Source organism: Epinephelus moara, chromosome 7 (genome assembly GCF_006386435.1).
Source record: "Epinephelus moara isolate mb chromosome 7, YSFRI_EMoa_1.0, whole genome shotgun sequence".
NCBI lineage: Eukaryota > Metazoa > Chordata > Actinopteri > Perciformes > Serranidae > Epinephelus > Epinephelus moara.
Window position 1 is genome coordinate 15514606 of NC_065512.1, and position 20297 is coordinate 15534902.

At 41.0% G+C, this 20297-nt stretch overlaps 2 protein-coding genes across 11 annotated transcripts in view; both read right to left on the reverse strand.

Annotated features, from left to right (window-relative positions):
• The window catches only part of LOC126392873 (LIM domain only protein 7-like), a 74958-nt gene extending 63937 nt beyond the window's left edge, over positions 1-11021 (reverse strand). For 2 of the 10 annotated variants that reach the window (XM_050048571.1, XM_050048562.1), the window contains exons 1-2: positions 10863-11017; positions 10515-10633 (exon numbers count right to left, since the gene is read on the reverse strand). In XM_050048571.1, the coding sequence (XP_049904528.1) occupies positions 10515-10583 (69 nt within the window). In that variant the 5' untranslated portion in view covers positions 10584-10633; positions 10863-11017. Of the gene's footprint in view, positions 1-10514; positions 10634-10862 lie in introns of all 10 variants that reach the window. The other 8 variants (XM_050048564.1, XM_050048565.1, XM_050048568.1 and 5 more) reach the window with 7 other exon arrangements.
• Positions 11022-13673: 2652 nt separating this feature from the next.
• Positions 13674-19616, reverse strand: uchl3 (ubiquitin carboxyl-terminal esterase L3 (ubiquitin thiolesterase)). Its single transcript, XM_050048599.1, has 9 exons — positions 19478-19616; positions 19279-19290; positions 17160-17288; positions 16867-17023; positions 16467-16552; positions 15523-15570; positions 14668-14743; positions 14511-14569; positions 13674-14411 (listed from the first exon to the last, which is right to left on the reverse strand). The coding sequence occupies exons 1-9, from the start codon at positions 19517-19519 to the stop codon at positions 14328-14330; spliced, it is 693 nt and encodes a 230-aa protein (XP_049904556.1). The 5' UTR covers positions 19520-19616; the 3' UTR covers positions 13674-14327.
• Positions 19617-20297: the final 681 nt, after the last annotated feature.

Sequence of the window (20297 nt, forward strand, 5' to 3'; positions counted from 1 at the left end):
CTCTGGAATTGCCTTCCGCTCTCAAATCTTAACATGTACATGTTTTCAATGGCCTTTGGTTGTTTGGAGTGGTTTTAATACTTTAATATTTTATAAAGTTTTTACGAATGTAATTGTTCTTACTGGTGTTATTCTGTTTTACATTTGCATACATGTTATACTGCTATATATTTGTGTGTCATTCTTTTTATAACAACCTTCATGAAGTTAGGATTTATTGCATGACTGATGCATTATACTACATTAGTTTTAGCTTGGTGTACCTTATAAACTGGCAACTGAGTGTATGTTATGAAATAATATGTGTGGCATCACTGATCTTACATAGCCTACTGTAATGCCTGCATGAAAATGAATTAATTCACGTTACCAGTAAGGCAAAGACAGCTGCCATTAACCAGAGTGCACAAACACACACTCACGCACAGGCAAAAACAAGTCAAACAGGTCTCACAAACCAAATTGGTTGGATGTGTTTTTTTCCTTTCAAGGGAAAGGGACAAAAGCAGGGACGGTTACTGGCATAGCTGAGTATGGCAGGCCATCATTTTGTGGAGGGCAGGAGAAACCGGAGCAATTAGAAACACTGACTGGAGGACACTATTGTTATTCTCAAACAAAGTGGTGTTACACCTCCGACCACACCCTGGGCAACCTGAGACGGCCTTAAATACCCATCATTCCAACAGAATTAGACCATATTGTGATAGATAGATAGACGAGATTAAAAGTTTTGACAAGTTGTCTGCAGTCTTTCTGTATTTGCACAATGCCATCGAGCTATTGCTGGGAAATACTTGTTCTGTTTACAAAACATACGCAGACCTTGGCCTCCTTCATTGACAAAAACACAATCATAACCACACGCTGAAAAACACTGAACAGGAACACGGACAAGTCCCTACAGTATTCACACACAGACCTCACAGTACAGTCTGTAATCAGCCAGGCGCTGCAGTTGGCATATGAAATCCTGACCCCTGCTGTTCTATGTATGCGGGGCCAGCAGCTGGGACTTTGAATGCAAACAATACAGGTGGAAACAGCGTAATTATTTACACTGAGCTTTCTCAGTGGTGCTTACTTGAGTTGTTTGATAAGAAAATGCACAAGAAAGACATCAAAGTATCAAAGAAACAGACTGAATGTGATAATTAAGATATTATCTCCCAGCCCGTGTGTGGAAGGTGGGACCCACCCTCGCACTGAAGCCTGCACTAAGCTGGCTGTAACAGAATAGTTTTCTCCTCTCTATCGTCATCATTAGAGGTATTAACTCCTCTTAGATCCAGCCTGCTGTGCCCTCTCTCTCCTGTTGAACCCGCCATGTGGGATAACAACTCTAATCTGCAACAACATACTGCTACTCTGATTTAGCAGGGGGAGATTTAAGGCAGGAGCAGAGATTTCAAAAACAGCTTGCCTTCCTGCAAACCCACCCTCGCTCCCCTCAAGAATGTGCTGCTGAACGTGTCGAAGAACTGAGTCGTGTTACGACTTTAAAGGATAGAAATGTGGTGCTAAGAGTTTAGTGCAGGCTCTTAAAGGTCCAGGGTGTAGAATTTAGGGGGATATATTGGCAGAAATGTAATACAATGTAATAAGAATGTTTTTTTTGGTGTACAATCACCTGAAAATAAGAATTGTTGTGTTTTCGTTACCTTAGAATGAGCTGTTTATATCTACATAGGGAGCGGGTCCTTGTCCGCAGAGATCGCCATGTTTCTACAGTCACCAGGGTTTCCCACTTATTCATTCATTCATTTGTGGTGGCCTCGCATAATTTAAACATCTACTGTCATGTTCTGATTTTCCATTTTTGGAGCTGGACCATTCATTAGGAGCATTGTTAGAATTTATATGCCATTTGGATATCACTGCTCCACACTCTCAGAGCACAGAGTGTATTCTGGGCACAGACGGAGCAGCAGAACATCAGGCGCAGTGAAAGTGAAACTTAACCTTTTCTACACTGGGTCCAAAAAGTTTGCAGCTGCTCCTCTCATCTATTGATCTGACCTGATCAGCTCTGACTGGATCGTATGATCAATTATCTGCCTTGCAGCCCAAAGCCTCAAAAACTGCTCGTCCTGGGAAACCCCAAGGTATTCCTAGGCCAGACGAGATACGTGACCCCCCAGTGTGTTCTGGGTCTGCCAGTGGGATGTACCCAGAACACCTCCAACAGGAGGGGCTCAAGAGGCATCCTGATCAGATGCCCCGACCACCTCAACTGACCCCTTTCTACAGGAAGGAGCAGCAGCTCTACTCCGAGCTCCCTCCGGATGTCTGAGCTCCTTACCCTATCTCTAAGGCTGAGCCCAGCCACCCTACGGAGAAAACTCATTACGGTTGCTTGTATCTGCAATCTCATTCTTTCGGTCACTACCCAGAGCTCATGACCATAGGTGAGGGCTGGGACGTAGATGGACCAGTAAATTAGAGCTTTGCCTTTCGGTTCAGCTCCCTCTTCACCACAATGGTACAGCACAGCCGCCACATCACTGCAGATACTGCGCCAAACCGCTGGTCCATCTCACGCTCCATTCTACCCTCACTAGTGAACAAGACCCCGAGACACTTGAACTCCCTCGCTTGGGACAGTAACTCACCCCGAGCCCGTGTTTTTGCCGTGAAACAGCTTTATTCCGTGTTCTTACTGGTTTAAAATCACCAAGTCAGTTTAGTTTTGAGAGGAAAAGACTCTGGCAGATGATTCGGCTCCCAGTAAAGATTTCCTGAACACTGAAGGAATCCTAACTGGGAGATGTTTCAGCTGGTTACGATCTGCAGTCCTCACAGCTAGATGCCAATAAATCCCTCTACATCCTAAACACTGCTCCTTTAAAGTGTTATAATACATGTGTGAAATTATTTTTACTATTATTGCAGTGAACCAAGAATGTTGTCTTACTAGAGCCCAAATAATCAGAGGAATCTAGGAGTCTCTGGGTACGTGACCACAGCTATTGTTTATTCATGCGGGGCACTGAAGCAGATCAGTATTCAAGGTTTGTATGGATGCAGCCCACTAATTGTTCCTAAAATTCTTCTGCAGCGGACAGGGGCATGGGTCATCAGAGGGCAGCTGGGACAGTATCCAAATATTTCAGGGATCTGACTCAAGAAAAATACGCCACTGGACAAGCCGACGGTATCAACACCATCAACATATCAGAATAACAGACGTGTAACTGTGAGCGAATGGCTTCTTGTGAGAACATTTGAATGCATGTGTCCTAGTTCCTACTTGCTCTCTATCAAAACTGTCAAAAACACCAAATGGTGCCACAGCACAGTGAGGTGACTAATGATGCGGTCTGGTCACACAGCTGAAAAACAACACAGCAACACACGGTCACGGAAGGCAGTTCATGAATGCTGGCTGCATAGAGCTACTGAATAGATAAGAGGGGGAAAAAACAAACCCAAAAAAACCCCCAAAAGAAATTCCAGCAAAGACGAGATTTTATCAGCTTCCAGCTTGTTGCTTTCTCCTGTGTTATTTCATAGTAAATTAAATATCTTTGAATTTTGGCTCTGTAAATGTCACCATGGGCTCCTGGATATCAAAATGCCCATGTCCCAATATATAAAAAAAATCAGCAGACTGATTATCAGTGATTCCCTCAATCCAAGTACGTACGTATCAATCGCCAGTGTAGCAGTGTGTTTCATTGTTTTCCCAACAATGTACACCAAAACCATACGGAGGCTTAGAGATGGTTCACTGTTACATGACAGCAACAACAGGATAAGGAACACCTATAGGGTTGTGTTACCTTTGATTGGCTGCTTTGTTCCAGACTATGTGAGGAATATAATATGTCTTTTTTTTTTTTAACTAGCCACACATAAACACAGGGGAGTAAAATCAAAACAAGAGCTGAAATCTTATACAGATTAGAGACTGAGTTATTACAAGACCTTAACGATATGGGATTTTCCTTAATGTACAGACTCAAACAAAGATAATTTCTAAATATTTAAGTGTGTGGCAGTGTGTTTATCCACAAAGACTCTGCCCTCTGCCTGTATTTTCTTATTATTTTGTTGTGTTTGGGACGTTTCTGGACGTGTAGCCCACAGCCAAGGTAGCAATCAGGTCGTAGCAGCACACATTCAAAAGTTAAAGACAGCGCTGAAAACCCCCCCGCAGATATAGTAGAGCAAAACACTAAGCAGACCAAGCTTGCTCCAAAATGAGAGTGAATCTAGTTGGCCCGTTTTCTGTTGGACAGGTAGGTGCTAGCAGTTAGCCTAGTTAGCTTTCTAAAATATCGTTTTCAATTACAACAAATGTAACGTTCCTACAATAGGCTAGACCTTTTCATTGCTATTCTGTTGCCATGGGAACAGCGTTGGTCCCTGTTTATTTCCTGTCACTTGGTGCGTTAAAGGTGCTATTGAAACAATCAGCCACTAGATGTCCCTCTTCCCCCTTCCACTGCATTAACATCACCACACCTCCTCTGCTTGAAACACAAGTGGTTGCCATGGTTGAGTAATTTTTTTGCAACGTGTAGCTATAGGCCTACATTAGCCATAGATTTAGGTTGCTTTGTGAGGTGGTGTTTCGAGAATCATGTAATGTCATCTAACATTACGGAAATATTAGGATATGGTTAGCTAGCTTTAGGTAGGCAAAATTGTTTCAGACTTATTGGTTTTATGTCTCATCATATTTCGTAGGGAGAAACAGATTTAAACTGCAGGCAAGAAAAGAAAATGCTTTTTTCTATCAATAGGCTACAACCCTTATTTTGTGAAGACAATAACACCTACACAAAAATAACATTTTGTGTGTAATTTATTCTTCAGAGATTTATACTTCAGGATTTATCCTGGCTTCAAATTAGCAGAGGAAATCTCTGCTCGTCGCTAGGCTAATTTATATAACGTAAAATGCCATGGGCATTGTGCTAATAATGTTAGCATGTTATATTTGTTTGGAAAACGTGTTTAGTTGAAGACAGTTGTTTTGTCAGTGAACCTTGTGAGTTGTAATGGAGCCGAATTATGTAATATTACCTTTGTTATATGTTGCTGTTGTCCCTGGTTTCATATGAGTGGAGGAAAAGATCGCTAGCAGCTAGGCTAATTTATACAATGTAACGCCATTGGCTTGTGCTAATAACATTAGCATGTTGTATTTGTGGGTAAAATGTGTCCAGATAAAGACAAGTGTTTGTCTGTGAATGCTGCGATTTATAGTGAAGCTGATTTGTGTACTTGTGTTTAAAACTGTCTCCATTAAGCCATGTTTAATGTGTGTTTAATGTGTGTTTTGAATTGACTAGCAGCACTTTACAGCACTTCACAGACACCTCCCACACCACCTAGTGTTTTGGAGGTGTAACTGCAGAGCAAAATCAGAGCAAAATTTAGCCCCAAACTGGCGGTTACTCACCAAAAGAAATCGTGAAAAAGCATATATCTTAAATACTGAATTAGCAGGAGCTGTCTTATTTGTCTGTGTGAGTGTTTTAGTCTAGTCCTGTTATTTTGTTGAGTGGTATATGTCAGTTGTTTTGTGCACTGTCACAAGCTGTTGTGGATCTCAGGAAAAATTGCTGCTCCAGTGCAGTAGGTAATAGGGATCCTAATAAACTAAACTAAACTAAACAATTTTTTTTTCTAAATAAAACCTTTAACTAACATTTAGAGTGTTTATGTTGTCAAGTTTGAAAAGGTCTATAGTACAGTGGCTTGCACTGTAAGGAGAAAAGGCCAAGTCTGAAACAGTAAGCACAATACCTGCATAGTTTACCTTTAAACTAGATCAATGGCTGCAGTGAAGCCCTGCCTAAAACCTGTTTTAAGAGGTATTCTAGGTATTCAGGGTAACACCTTCCTGAGAAACTCTCTGTGAATTCTTGTCCATTACAACCTGAACAAAAGAAAAACTTGCATGTTGTGTCTGACACTGTTGCACTATGCTTGTCAGTTATTTGTTAAAACACCATCAGTGAACCACATTAAACACTGAAACAGATATAATCTAACAAATAAGCACTTATTTACGAACCACAAACTAATTATTTGTGTTTACAGGCGGCCATATGCACGATCTTCTGACCTGTACATTACGTAAACACAGCCACTTGTTCTTGACTGTCACAACAGTCACACTTACAGCCTTTCTATTCAATTAACAAGGGCCTCTATTATTCTACCGGGCCCTGTAGTTGTAGGACGCAGCGCCCCGTGCTGACAGCAGGCCAGCTCCGAGGGGGCTATGTTCACAGCCATGGCAGCTAATGCAGGAATGTGTCCATGTGACAGGCTCCAGACGATTTAGTCTAGTTTTTAACAATACCACCAACCTCGCCATGCACACATGCCTCTGTTTAAAGTGCTATGAAGCCAAGCAGCTTGTTAACTCTCAGGGGCAGAATCCAATAGCCACAAAACTTTGTCTTTGAAGGGAAAGTGTTTACCCGGTGCCAGAGCTTGATTGCTGTTGTATTTCCCCTACGTCAAAACCTCTCATACCTACGCTGTTAATACACTTGCCCCGTGGCCTGGAACCTCACCTACTCAACTTGTTCGGCCTCCCGCTCACTCTCCCTAATCTTCCTGCTCCCGCCTGAGATCATGCCCCCGCCGCAGCCCACGAGGTAGGCCACTACAATGGGCCAGTGTGTGAGTGTGAGAGACACTGATGTCACATCAGAAGAATTCAGATTCACCCCTCATGAAATTAGAACAATATTTGTTTAGTTACAGCCATGTAGCAGCTCCACGCCACCACGCTGGGAAGAGAATTTGCGAGATGAGGACACATAATTTTACCCGCTTGTAAAAGGAGAAAAGAAAGAATGAGAGTCTGGCTGAAGGTTGGATGGAAACTTTAAATAATCTGACACTTTGGAAATAAAAAGGGGCTGTTTTTGAGAGCGCTGGTGGAGATTGTTTGACTTGGTTTTGCATTTTGATTACAGCGCTGGGAGAGAGGGAACATTATGACCATAAAAACATTACTGCTTGCCTCAGAAAAAGAATCACCTGTTGAAAGTTCTATTTTATATATCACATATTTTCCAGAAATTGTCATAAACATCACATGAGCTGTAATGTCTGACAGCTTATTTTAGTGACTGAGTCATTTGAGTCATTACTGACACCTGAAATAGCAGTCTCATTATTCTGTGTATGCCTAAAGAGTATTACTTTTTACAGCAAGTGCTGCCAGCAAGGTGCAAATTTATCGCTCATTTATTGATTTGAAGCTGCTCTGCTGATTTTCTCGCCACATTCTTGAAACAGTAGCCTCAAAGAGACCCTGGGAAAGATAAAAAAGACTGCCGAGCAGGTCTAGGCAAGATCTGACAAAGGGAGCTGCGAGCAAACAATAATGATGAATGGGGTCAAATCTATGCAGGCTACCTGTTCTCTGAGAGGTGAGACGGAGGGTATGGCTAATGCTTGGAGTAGTTTAAATACATTATTTCTAGCGGCTGAAATAAGAAACTTAACTGTTAACTACATATAGCTCAGTTAGTTTCATTGCAAGTTCCAAGTCAAGACAAGCAGGACCCAAGTTCTAAATGTTTAGTTTCGAGTCCTAAACAAGTCATCGAGCACTCTCTACCAAATGTAATGCCATTTTGACAACAGAGTATACTGCATTTGGAAAATACCGGTACTTTGAAATTGATTCAATTCATTAATTTAGTTAATTTATTTTACTCATTTATGCACACAAACGCCTTTCTTGTTCCTATTGGAGCACAGATTGCACAAGTGGTGTGTATGACAACACCTGTATCAACATTCGCAGCTGGCGCACGTGAAAAAAGACAAGAGAAAGTCTGCCTTGCAAAGGGAGACAACACGAGACAACACAAACTTGGTGGAACATTTGAGTTACCAAACCGTGACGTCCGTACCGAGGTACTGACCGAACCATGATTTTTTTGGTACCGTTACACCCCTACTATTTATTGTTCTAAAGGTTTGTATTCAAAAGGACTTTTCCTTGGGAAAAGTACCGAAGAGTATCGAAAAGTATCGAAATTCATATTGGTATTGGTACCGAAACAAAGATTTTTGTATCGTGACAACACTACAACAGAGTAATAATATACTAAATTTAAAAAGATCATGACTGCTTTTGAAAATTTATATCTGTTAGTTAAAACAAGCTTGTTGGGAGTTGTTGCGCCCCACTCTGTAATTTCCGACCTGCACGCTTTACATTCTGCAATTTGTTTTTTGTTGACCACCGACACAAAATGATCTTTGGCATCATCTTTTCCAAAAATGGAGGCTCAGTAACTTGACATTAGTTCCTCATGGTTCTTTCTTGCAGCTTGATTGGCTGCTGTCAAATTGGTTCAGACAAAGTGGATCTTGGGAGTTAAGTGTCGACTTGCTGGGAATGACTAGCATTTATATTAGTCGATTGTTTTGTGAATTGATGCGTGGCACACTTTTTAAACAACATACTTCTTACTTTTACTCTTGGGGGAAGATATCAAGTATTTTCGAGTCAAAAGGCTCGAGCCCAAGGATCCATTTGTGAGTTTATTAACATATCTTTGAGCGTCAAATTGTCCCTAAGGTTTAGTTTTCGTACATATGGTATATATTTAAGGAATATTCATTCATTCATTTTCTGTAACTGCTTATCCTGTTAGAGGTCGAAGGGGTGCTGGAGCCTATCCCAGCTGACACTGGGTGAGAGGCAGGGTTCACCCTGGACAGGTCACCAGACTATCACAGGGCTGACACATAGAGACAGACAACCATTCACACTCACATTCACACCTACGGACAATTTAGAGTCACCAATTAACCTGCATGTCTTTGGACTGTGGGAGGAAGCTGGAGTACTTGGAGGAAACCTGACGATGACACGGGGAGAACATGCAAACTCCACACAGAGGTGTTCCCCCATCCCAGGGTTCAAGCCAGGGACCCTCTTGCTGTGAAGCAACAATGCTAACTGCACCACTGTGCCGCCCCATTTAAGGAATAGTATTCTTAAATTTAATTTCATTTTTTTGGGTTTGGTTTTGTTCTTTGCCTCTTTTCTTGTGTTTTTGGATAAGTATCTTCGTCCTTTTACTTTTTCCTTTTAAAATATTTTAAAATGCATGAATGGAAACCTGACGTATTTTTGGAGCTGCTCCTGCACTGTAATTTAAGCATCTGTTAATAAAAGCAAATCAGTCAAAAACAATTGGCTCAAGCTCGAGTCAAGGTGCATGTCTTTTTCAGTTTTGTCAAGTTAAGTCTAACGTCATCAAATTTGTGACTCAAGGTACAAGTCCTGTGACTCAAGTCCACACCTCTACCACACAATACAACACAATGCCACAACTCACTGGCCACAGTGGTCATTTCATGACAACCACCTGCTATCTGACTGGTTTGCAACACAGATGCCTGCGATTGAAAACTTTGAATTTCCCAAAGAGTTTAGCATTTTCCTGATTCCTCTCCTTAACACACGGGTGAGGACTGGCCTGCCCTAGCTGACAAATCAAACACACCCACACTTAAATCACTGTCTGTTCAGTTGTACCACCATGTCATGATACAATATTCCGAACTCAGGCTGTGATTATTTCCTGTGATATAGTTTAGATTTTGACAAGCTTTTTTTTCTAAGAATTGTTAACATGCAGTTTTTATTGTGAATCAGCTTATTAGTTTGCTAAATTACAGGTTTAATGTAGTTTCTCCAACACTGTTTACACGTTACCTAAGATGTAACACACACCTATATGCATCTGTTGATCTGCTGAGCTTAACTCAAGCAACATACTTCTAAATCAGGGATGTATATCCTCCTGAGACCCTGTGTCCACATATGAGGACATCACATTTTGGGTTTACTTGACCTTATACTTCATTCCTCTTAACTTAGACCTGTTGTCCTCGTTCGTGGACACTTTTTTGTGCCATCTAGTGGTAGTAAGAGCACAATACATAATCCATCTAAACACAGGATGGCAGCCATCTCTGCTAAGTCAATCCTGACATAAAAGTGGACAAGATCCAAAACCTGATCACATTTTATGGTTGAAACTAATGTTTATAGTTTGATATGACAACAAATTTGCCCAATTTTAGCAAGAATGACAAGCTCAGACACTGTTAATTAGGAAATTGGAAGACACTGAGAGTTATTATCGTCTAGTTTGAGGACATTTGGGACTTAATTATCGTTGACAGTGCTGGGTTTTTTATACTTATTGAGTCCTACTGATTCCAAATAGCTAGGAAAAATTAAAAATGCACAGCAAACAAAAGTTCAGGTCTCAGGAGGATACTGGAAAGTAACCTCAGCTTTACACCTTTGCATCAGGACATTCTCAGAGGAGCCAAATTCTATTACAAATGAGGGTAAAATCTTTGGTCTGGAAAAAGTCCACACAAAACTCCACTTTCCTGACTTGCCATATTGTGATCTCAAGCAGTTGTCAGTTATATTTTACCTTGTCTATGATTTAAAAGGCTTAAGTGCTTAAAGAAAGTGTAAAGAAAGGTGCTTTTTCACTCACCTCAATCCATCTCTGTGCCTCGACGTAGGCTTCGTCGCAGCTGACAGCAGACTGCTCACGCCACTCCATCACAAAAATTTATTATCCGAGCTGCTCCAAAGGGGCCAAATCGGTTCCTACTGGCCCGCAGTTAAGGTCCAGTGACAACAAATGTGGACCAGTCCGGACAGGCAGACACAATGAGTGCACTTTAAAACTCGCCAAGCAATCTTTTATGTACACTGACTTGTGTGTAATCACATGAGTTACTCATTCATGAAACATGCCTCCTATTGTTCATTTCCCACCAGCTCATCAGTGAATGAATGCAAGGTGTAACATTTACGCATTCACCTGGCTGTAGCTTACCTGCTCTGTCATCCGACACACCTGTGGTTTGTTTCTTTTGGTACTTTCACGCTCTGCTCGGTTTCCTCCACCTCTGCAGCTCTCACACAAAGTCTTCAAAGTGGACCCGGAGCTCACCTCGGCTGCTGGAGCCACTGACAGGGAGAGTTAAAGCAGCTGCAGGAGGCTGTGGCAGGAGGGTTTCCAAGGTGGGGTCCGGGGGCCACCCAAGGGTCCTTTCAGCGGCTTCCAGGTGAACACGAGTTGGCTGTCTGGAGATTATTTTGCTCAAATGTTTCCCCGTACAGTAGGAGCACAATAGTGTAACCCTACACCGAGTCACGACCTGATACAAGATAATCTCACACAAGTTCCCAGGTTAAAATCATCGTGTGGATTTGAAGTCTCTATGCTGCTGACCTTCAGATGTTTTACCATATGTTAAAAAGTTTCAGTCTCTGGATAAACTTTACCACTTGAAGTTCAGCTCTCCTTTTGAAACAAATGGCTTTCCTGCAGCGCCACGCAGCGGCTGATAGGGTGCAATGCAGGGCCTGGAGGAAAGGACTGATACATGCAAACTTTGACTCCATCAGTTTGTAGTTTCAGTGTAAAAGCAACAGTGGAAAGCAACTATTTTGAGATACTTATGCTTGAGTGTACTTTATACTTCTACTCCGGAGGGAAATGCATGTTGATCTGCAACATTTTCATTCATTTAACCTTTATTTTAACTTGGAAATACACTGAGGTAGAGACCTCGTTTACAATGTAGCAGAGCAAACCAATATAAAATGAAAGCACTTAGACACACACACACAAAAAAACCCACAACGAAGTAAGTTACATAAAAGTGACAACAATAAGTAAAACAAAATTAAGTTTTAAAATTAATTTAGATGTTAAAAATGAATCAATAAAAGCAATAAAGAAGTTAAATATGATACAGTTAAAGATATGATTTGCCCTATGGATAAAAATTAGGAAAGCTTAAAATTGTTCTGCATGTTGTTCCCTCATTGCAGGTGCACAATATGAAAAAACTCAATTTTCCAACTTTAGTAAAAACAGCCAGCACCTGGAGTGTCATATACTTATACACACAGGCCTGAAATACACACACATGCACAGACAGGACCTATACATGCATTGAATGGAGAGATGTCAGAGTGAGGGGGCTGACAGGCACCCCTGGGGGGTTCGGAGCTGTGCTCAAGGGCACCTTGGCAGTGCCCAGTAGGTGAACTGGCACCTCTCCAGCTAACAGTGCACACTCCATATTGGGTCCAGATGGGGACTTGAACCAGGCCCCTCCAGTTCCCAACCCAAGTCCCTATGGACTGAGCTACTGCCGCCAAATCCAATTGGTAAGAGCCCACATTGAAAGAAAGCATTGAACTGATATGAGAAGGTAAAGAGTCACCAGCTTGGAAACGTGATATTTAAAGGTTAACATATCATCTAACCAAATACCAAGGTACTTATACTCTGTGACCCTTTGGATATTTGTACCATTGTTGGGAGAGATGATGAGACTGTCATGGTTAATATTTTTTTTATCTGGTGAACAACATGAAGTGTGCATCATTCGCAGTACAGTAGAAAAATGTGCAAATTTTATTTGACAATAAGGCTATAGTTACTTTGCAGGTTAAAATCTAACACATAAAATCTAAGCTCATCTTACAAATTACACTCACTGACCACTTTATTAGGTAGACTTGTTTTAACTGCTCATTCATGCAAACAGCTAATCAGTCAATCATGTAGCAGCAACTCAATACACTTAGGCATGTAGACATGTTCAATACGACCTGCTGAAGTTCAAACTGAGCATCAGAATGTGGAAGAAAGGTGATTTAAGTGACTTTGAACGTGGCATGGTTGTTGGTGCCAGGCAGGCTGCTCTGTCAGAAACTGCTGATCTACTGGGATTTTCACACACAACCGTCTCTAGGGTTTACAGAGGATGGTCTGAAAAAGAGATTATACCCAGTGAGCAGCAGTTCTCTGGGTGAAAATGCCTTGTTGATGCCAGAGGTCAGAGGAGAATGGCCAGACTGGTTCAAGATGGTAGAAAGGCAACAGTAACTCAAATAACCACTGGTTACAACCAAGGTCTGCAGAAGACCATCTCTGAACCAACAACACGTCCAACCTTGAAGCAGATGGGCTACAGCAGCAGAAGACCACACCAGGTGCCACTCCTGTCAGCTAACAACAGGAAACTGAGGCTACAGTTCACACAGGCTCACCAAAACTGGACAATAGAAGATTGGAGAAACGTTGCCTGGTCTGATGAGTCTGGATTTCTGCTGCCACATTCAGATGGTAGGGTCAGAATTTGGTGTAAACAACATGAGAGCATGGATCCATCCTGCCTTGTATCAACAGTTCAGGCTGGTGCTGGTGTAATGGTGTGGGGGAGATTTTCTTGGCACACTTTGGGCCCCTTAGTACCAACTGAGCATGGTTTAAACACCACAGCCTACCTGAGTATTGTTGCTGACCGTGTCCAACTTTATTCTGGTGATTGGGTTGCTCCATTTTATGGAATAAATCAGTAGCAAGGATGATTTTAAAACCTTTAGAGCAAGTTCCTGTCCGCTTTGAAATAAATAGCTTTTTGTATTTTCAGGGGAGAGGCCTGTTTCATACTTCTTTGATTTCTTAATAGCATTTTATTTTGCCACTGCAGGGTGCCAGAATATATCATTTCACTTCAGTAGTCATGATAAGTCGCATAAATCTGACAGTAAACCCATCATAATTTAATTTATACAGATGAATATTATTAAGTAAAGATGTAACAGAAGATCCACAAGAAAAATGTTTAATAAATTTGCCTTTTATTTGACAGAACATCTGATTCTCATTACAAAAATGTAGGCACCGTCCATACTGATGTACAGTCTGCATTTTTTCAGTCAGCCTCACTTACAGGAGACATTTTTTAAGTACTTTTCACATCTTCATTACTGCATCCAACAGCATTAGGCCTATCTGCTTTTTCAAAGCTATAACTCAAATTAAAACCTCGCAAATCATGTTTCTTCAGCTGGTTTAGACCAGGTGGTCAAAAACAAATCACTACACACAGTATGCATCATTGAACCCAGAGTATAAAAAAAAAAGGTGAGCTCCGTCAGTTACGTGGACAATTTGTTAGATTTCTTTCTTAATTAAAAGCCAAACGCGCCTTGTAAACAAACTTTAGTGCAGTGTCAAGGTAGTACAGCCGTGGTATGGTTAGTGAGATGGTTCAGCAGTGGGGATCTGGAAGATTTGATCTGAACTCTGATTCCCTTACAGTTTTATCCAACAAGTGATGTAAAACAAAAAAGAAACATTAATTTAAAATGATATCCCTGACATTATAGTATTAGCGAGAAAAAAAACCTAAACTAATTTTCCAATGAGATCAGCACTTGAAAATGTTTGGCAGTCATGTTTTCTTTGTGGTTCTGGAGGCATGATGGAGTTTCCTCAGTCTTTGGAGAGGGCAATGATGGTGAAACGAACCTCCTGAGGGTCGCGAGCCATGAAGACCTTACAAACCGCTACAGCATCCTGCAGTGGATCAAACACATCAGAGGAATGGAGACTTGCAGCACAACTTGAGATGATATTTATATGATAATGTGTCTGTTTTGTTCAGTGATGTCTTACCTCCAGTAAAGTGTCTTCTGAAGTTTTCCCGTGGACGATAGGGAAAGGCTTCCTGCCATCTACGTTTATAAAAAAAAGACAGTTCATAAGGAGGTTTGCTTCAAGTCTGCGACCACTAGATGGGTAAATTAAGTTTTTTACAATGTGACAAACTCACCCAGCTCATATAATTGTCCTCCGACATTCACAAAAGCTATAAAATGCAGATTCACTTTCTCATCTAAACTTGGGGCCTGAAACAGACAAGACATAAAACACAAAGTTCTATCTCAGTTAATGCATTCCTTTAGATTGTGTAATACACAAACACTAGGGTTGGGTATCGGTACTCGTTACCTTTAAAGGTATCGACCAGAATAATCTAATACCAAGTAGCATCAAAGTTTCTGCGGACAAACAACACCTGCATTCGATCATTTTTGCACCTGGGGACTGATCCTGGACTGTCCCAACTCCCTGCGGGGTCAGCAAACTTTCTGTTGCTGCCATTTCCAGAGCTGCTCTCCTCTTGGCGATCAGTCAGTTCAAAGCCTTCCCAGTTAGCACGGGGTAACACTGCAGCGGCTACATGCAACACTGAGCCATTGAACAGCCCCATCATACACACTCCGACACCAAAACGGCTTGACTCCATCATCAAACTCTTTAATAACTGTAACTGTAACGTTAGCCATTTGATGCTAACAGTTAGCCCGATCACTGTGTGTGCAGCTGTTTGGCTCTCATAGCTGTCCTCGGTGGGTATGATGAAGTTGAGTGTGGCATATTCAACTGAGCTGGCGGCTCAGTGTGTTGAGATGCAAACATTCGAAAGTATGGCTGTATTACATACCTCTCCATTCACATTATGGGTATCGGATGAAGTACTCTATTGGTATCAGTATCACTTGAGGTACGACGATTGGTACTGGTATTGTAATTATTTAAACGATACCCAGCCCTGTACAACACTACACTATTGGTGACAGAAACATCCTTAGACAACACAGATGATCTGAAAATCAATACAAACCTCGGTCTGTCCCTCTTGTGCACTGGATTCATGTGTAACACGTATACTCTGAAACAGAGAGACCGAAAATAAAGTGTAAACAGACGTCCCCAATAGATTTTATAGGAATGTACTTAATGATAATTGTACCAATCTTCTACACACTTAAAAAGGGAACTATGACCATTGTCAATATTCATACGTTATTCCTATTGTCTAAGACAGTCCAAAAATATTAGTTAACATCAACAACGCTCTTCTAAATCTTTAGTGCTGAAACTCAAATTTGTAATGTCATCAAGTATAAAGTCTGGAGCTGCTCTATAGACGACGAGTGGTGAAAGATGTTATAGATGTCACTGTGAGCATGAGAATGTTCTGAGTGTAGGGGGACATTTTCTTTTTCAGAGCCGAGAACACTACAACAGAATAAAACTCATTTGGGTATAAAATAGAGAACAAACAGTATTTAACAGCTACAGACTTTAACTTGATGACATCACAAGTTTGAGACTTACTTCTCTGGTTTCTGGCTTTGAGAGAGAGAAGCTCATGTTCACAAATATTGATTTAACTTTCCAAGGCCATGGAAATAACATACTGGATCATTTTATGTACTCTATTGTTATGTAACAAATGACAGCTACAGAGCTCTTACATAAAATTATAAAGGCTTAAGAGTTACCAGGAAATATAGAGGATTTTTTTTTCCCATGGTGTCATCACTCAGCAGGTAAGGTGACCAAAAATGTACTGATTAGTTTGTCATGACACTGATAAAGATCTGGGGCAAAAGAGTTTTTCAACTATACCCTGACTGCCTAAAAGAATTGGAAAATACATCAAGAGCGTAAATACTTAATTCCTTTATGTAAAAGCAGACTTAAAACCCCCAAAACTTCACTTAACTGACCACTTCATCACACCATCCTTGTACAAAGATTTTCTTTTCAGTGTCTTCTTACCTCATCCTTTTCCAGGAAGACGGCCCTTTCGTCTGAGGTCATTTTTGAGGTTTTTTCTATAAACCTCTTTAGAGCAGAATCGGCCTCTGAGGAGAAAGAACAAGAAGAAGAAAAATCTGTAGAAAGCCGTCTGCAAGCAGAAATGTGTTTGGATTTAGAGCAGGGTGGCGTGTCAAGACGCAGATGTCGTAATGGGAGACTACTGTGAGGTATTATGATTAATGGAATCTTTTCCTGGTGATAAAACTGAGTATTAGAAAACTGTTAAATGTTAAAATAATACACACATTATCAACTTTGCAATCACATGACCATCCTGAGTTGTCAATATGATGCTGTAAACACGGGAATCTTTCACATCTCTACTGTTGTATATGATGCAAACAGAATAAACACTCACCAAATTCCAGGTGTCCCAGGTTGTTTGCCACTGCATGAATTAATCCTATTGTTCCACAGGCATTTCCAATAGTTTGCTTGATGAAGTAGACGTCAGGAGAGACTTCCTGCCTCTGATCCTTGAGTTTTTTTTCCTCTTCTTCCTTGAACGCCTCATACTAGACAGAAGTAGGAGAAAATAAATGACGTGACATCTGAACTGAAGTGACATCATGCATGCAGATGTGGAGACATCCATTATGGTTCACGAACATGCACATTTAACACCAAAGATGCTGCAAAAATAACAGGTACCTTCTCTGTCACAGGGAAGAGAAGTAGCACTGCGCACACTGGTCTTGGTACCATGCCCAGAAGCTCTGGATCCAATCCATACACGTCTCCAAACTGCCAGGTTGGTCTCATACCCAAGCAATTCACAAACTATACAAAAACTGAGGGTGAATGTACATGCATACAGAGACATAAAGCTAACCTAACAATATCTGGCAGACAAGCTTAACTCAAAGTAAAGTGGGATGTAAAAGCTGGCTCCTGATTACCATCGGAAACAACTGATTCTTAAGTAACTGCCAAAACACTACAATGTGTTTCTGTGACATGCATTCATGTGGACGCCACTTGACGCTTACCACCTACACAAACAACACTGCAGACCATGTACACCTCCTCGTAGCAACAGCACTCCTGAATGGCAGTGGCGCCCCAGCAGGACAATGCACCATGCCACACCCCAAAAACTGCTCAGGGATGGCCTGAGGAACATGACAAAAAGCTCCAGGTGTCGACCTAGCCTCCAAATTCCCCAGATCCCAATTCAATCAAGCATCCGTTGGACAAGTGGGTACCCCAGAGCCAAGTCTGATCCATGATGGGGCCTCCTTTGTTCTGACTTGGCTCTGACCTGTTAAGGCATGGACACAGGACCTCTGGGGGCACCAGGGCGTTGATGGTGGATCCTTTAAGTCTTTCATCCGTCCCACAGATCCTCGATCAGATTGGGATCTGGGGACTCTGGGGGCCAGGTCAACGCCTTGAGCCTTAGTTTTAGGTTCCTCAGGCCAATTCTGAGCAGTTCTTAAGGTGTGGCATGGCGCATTGTCCTGCTGGGGGGCCACTGCCATCAGGGAGTGCCGCTGCTATGAGCAGGTGTGCTTGGTCTTAAATGATGTCTCTGTAACACTACAGTGCTTCATTAATAATGGTATGTTGTGACATAGTTTACCTTAATCAAAAAATTGCAGCTCCTGAAATGTAGATAGTGTACTTGGTCTTGTTCCAATTAAGATAATATTAATATTTTATGCACAAGCGAATATGCTTGCTCGCAAATTCAGCATGTGTTCGGTAAATGTGAAGATAGGTCCTCTTAGAGCATTTTGTACTCTGCTGTATACTGGCCATTTGTGGTGCTCCTACAGGAAGAGCAACATTCAAAGACTTACTGTGGCCTATAATGATGGAATGACACTGCTTCTTAAACTTCTACGATCGTACAGTGCCAGCCAGATGTTTGTAAATGTCCGTGTGCCTGCTCTGCCCTAATATGAAATCTTATATATGGATATATGTGCAGGCTCTCTGTCTCAGAAAATGGTATCATCCAGGCCTTTTCATCGAGACTGCAGGGCCACTGGCTCTCCAGCTTGTTTGTGGGGGCAGTTTATTAAATTTTGTCTTTTTATATGTATTCCTTGTCTTTTCATATATGTAAATTGTATTTGTTATATCAGATTTTTGTACATAGATGATTATCTATTTTTATGTGGTCCACTATGGACCTTTTTCGGTGTCCTATATACAGTCCTAATTATTATCATTATCATCACTGACTGTATTCTTCCTTGTATTTAGTGTCATATTTAATAGTTCCTGTGAACCTTTATATGAGCATGACTGGATTATCCAGATGAATTGGCACATACAGACTTTGACACATCAAAAACCTTGACATTGTTAAATGCTGACAGCAATTAGCCTTGGCATGAATCTTGGGTTACATCCATTTTACTTTACTCAGAGGTCTTGGCTTCTTCATATGAAAACATTAACTGAAAGTCAGAGGTTACAGGCAGATGTCATAGAAAATGTCATGGACATCTGCATGACAAGTAACTAACCATATAATGTGTTTTATCTATACAAGTCCTGACTGACAACCTTATAAAATATATTCTTTAACATATAACTACAGCATGCTACTAGCAATAACTTCTGTTAACAGCCTGTTTGCCTCCATTGTATTTATAAGACAGTGGTCCATTATTTCGTGACTGTTACAGTTAAATGACACCGTTAGGTTGGATGTAACGTTAGCATCGCTGCTGGGTAGGCCTTGTCCCTTTGTAAGTCGCTTTATTGCTGAATATGCAAACCCATCTAGTGTTAAATTATATCAGAAAAAAATACTGACCTTGGTCATTACCTGAAATGAGAAGACACAGATACAAATATTAATGAAATTGCTTTTGAGGGTTAGCAAAGCAGCCACACCGGCTTTAGCTTTTGTTCTAACTGCTTGCTACGAGTTAGTTAGCGCTCACATGCTTCTCAATGAATGACTTCGATTAAACGATATAACGTTATTTTGAATAAATACCAATAAGACATACTTCTGGATTTGACTCCAGAGGCAACCAGCGTGGATTGTCCATCCTGAAGTAACGTCAACTGTTGTTTTCCTTTCAACAGGGAGCTGAAAGTGATTTACCAAAATCTGTTTGACAGCTGGAAATCGCTTCCGCGTCAGGAGAGTGCACTTCGACATTTCGGTAATACGCAGGGGAGCGTGCTTTTTTATTAACCATAAATACACCACAAGTAGTATTTTACTAAATAAACAGAAATGTTACATATATCGATAAACTCTTTCTAATGTTTTTCTACCTCAAATATTGTGGTATGGCTCGTTGTCCGCAAAATGTGGGATTTCTTATTTACTAATCATACCTTCAATCCAACAGTGGTACATTCCATGTCTATGGGCGTGTTTCGGAAAGGGATACCCAGCAGTTATGGTTCTTCACTCCCGTTAATCTGATGCAATGCGCTTTCCGTTCGGTATATAATGTTTCTAATCGTTTTTTTTAATTAATTTGCAATAATAATAATAATAATAATGATAATAAGACAAAAGGAAAAAATCTCCAAAATTCAAAGTGTGTGGCCCTAACATATGGCCGCCACACGGGGGCGCTGCTGTTCTTCTTCAGCCAATCTATTAATCAAAGCATATTTCCATTTCACCACAACCATGTTAAACCTTGTAAATGGTTATGGCAGTTAGCTGAAAATTCAGAATAATAAATATTAGTAGAAATAAATACTCCAACATACAAATACTATACTACTGTACTACAGTTTAGAGGCAAATATTATACTTTTCACTCCAATATATTTAGCCTACAGTATTTTAAAGCTTTAGTCATTGGT

Coding starts and splice junctions, on each gene's coding strand:
- uchl3 (XM_050048599.1), bottom strand. CDS start 19,519: ATGGACAATCCACGCTGGTTGCCTCTGGAGTCAAATCCAGAA. Junction 17,024..17,159: donor TCTTCCCTGTGACAGAGAAG/GTACCTGTTATT, acceptor ACTTCTGTCTAG/TATGAGGCGTTCAAGGAAGA. Junction 14,412..14,510: donor CAGAAGACACTTTACTGGAG/GTAAGACATCAC, acceptor GATCCACTGCAG/GATGCTGTAGCGGTTTGTAA.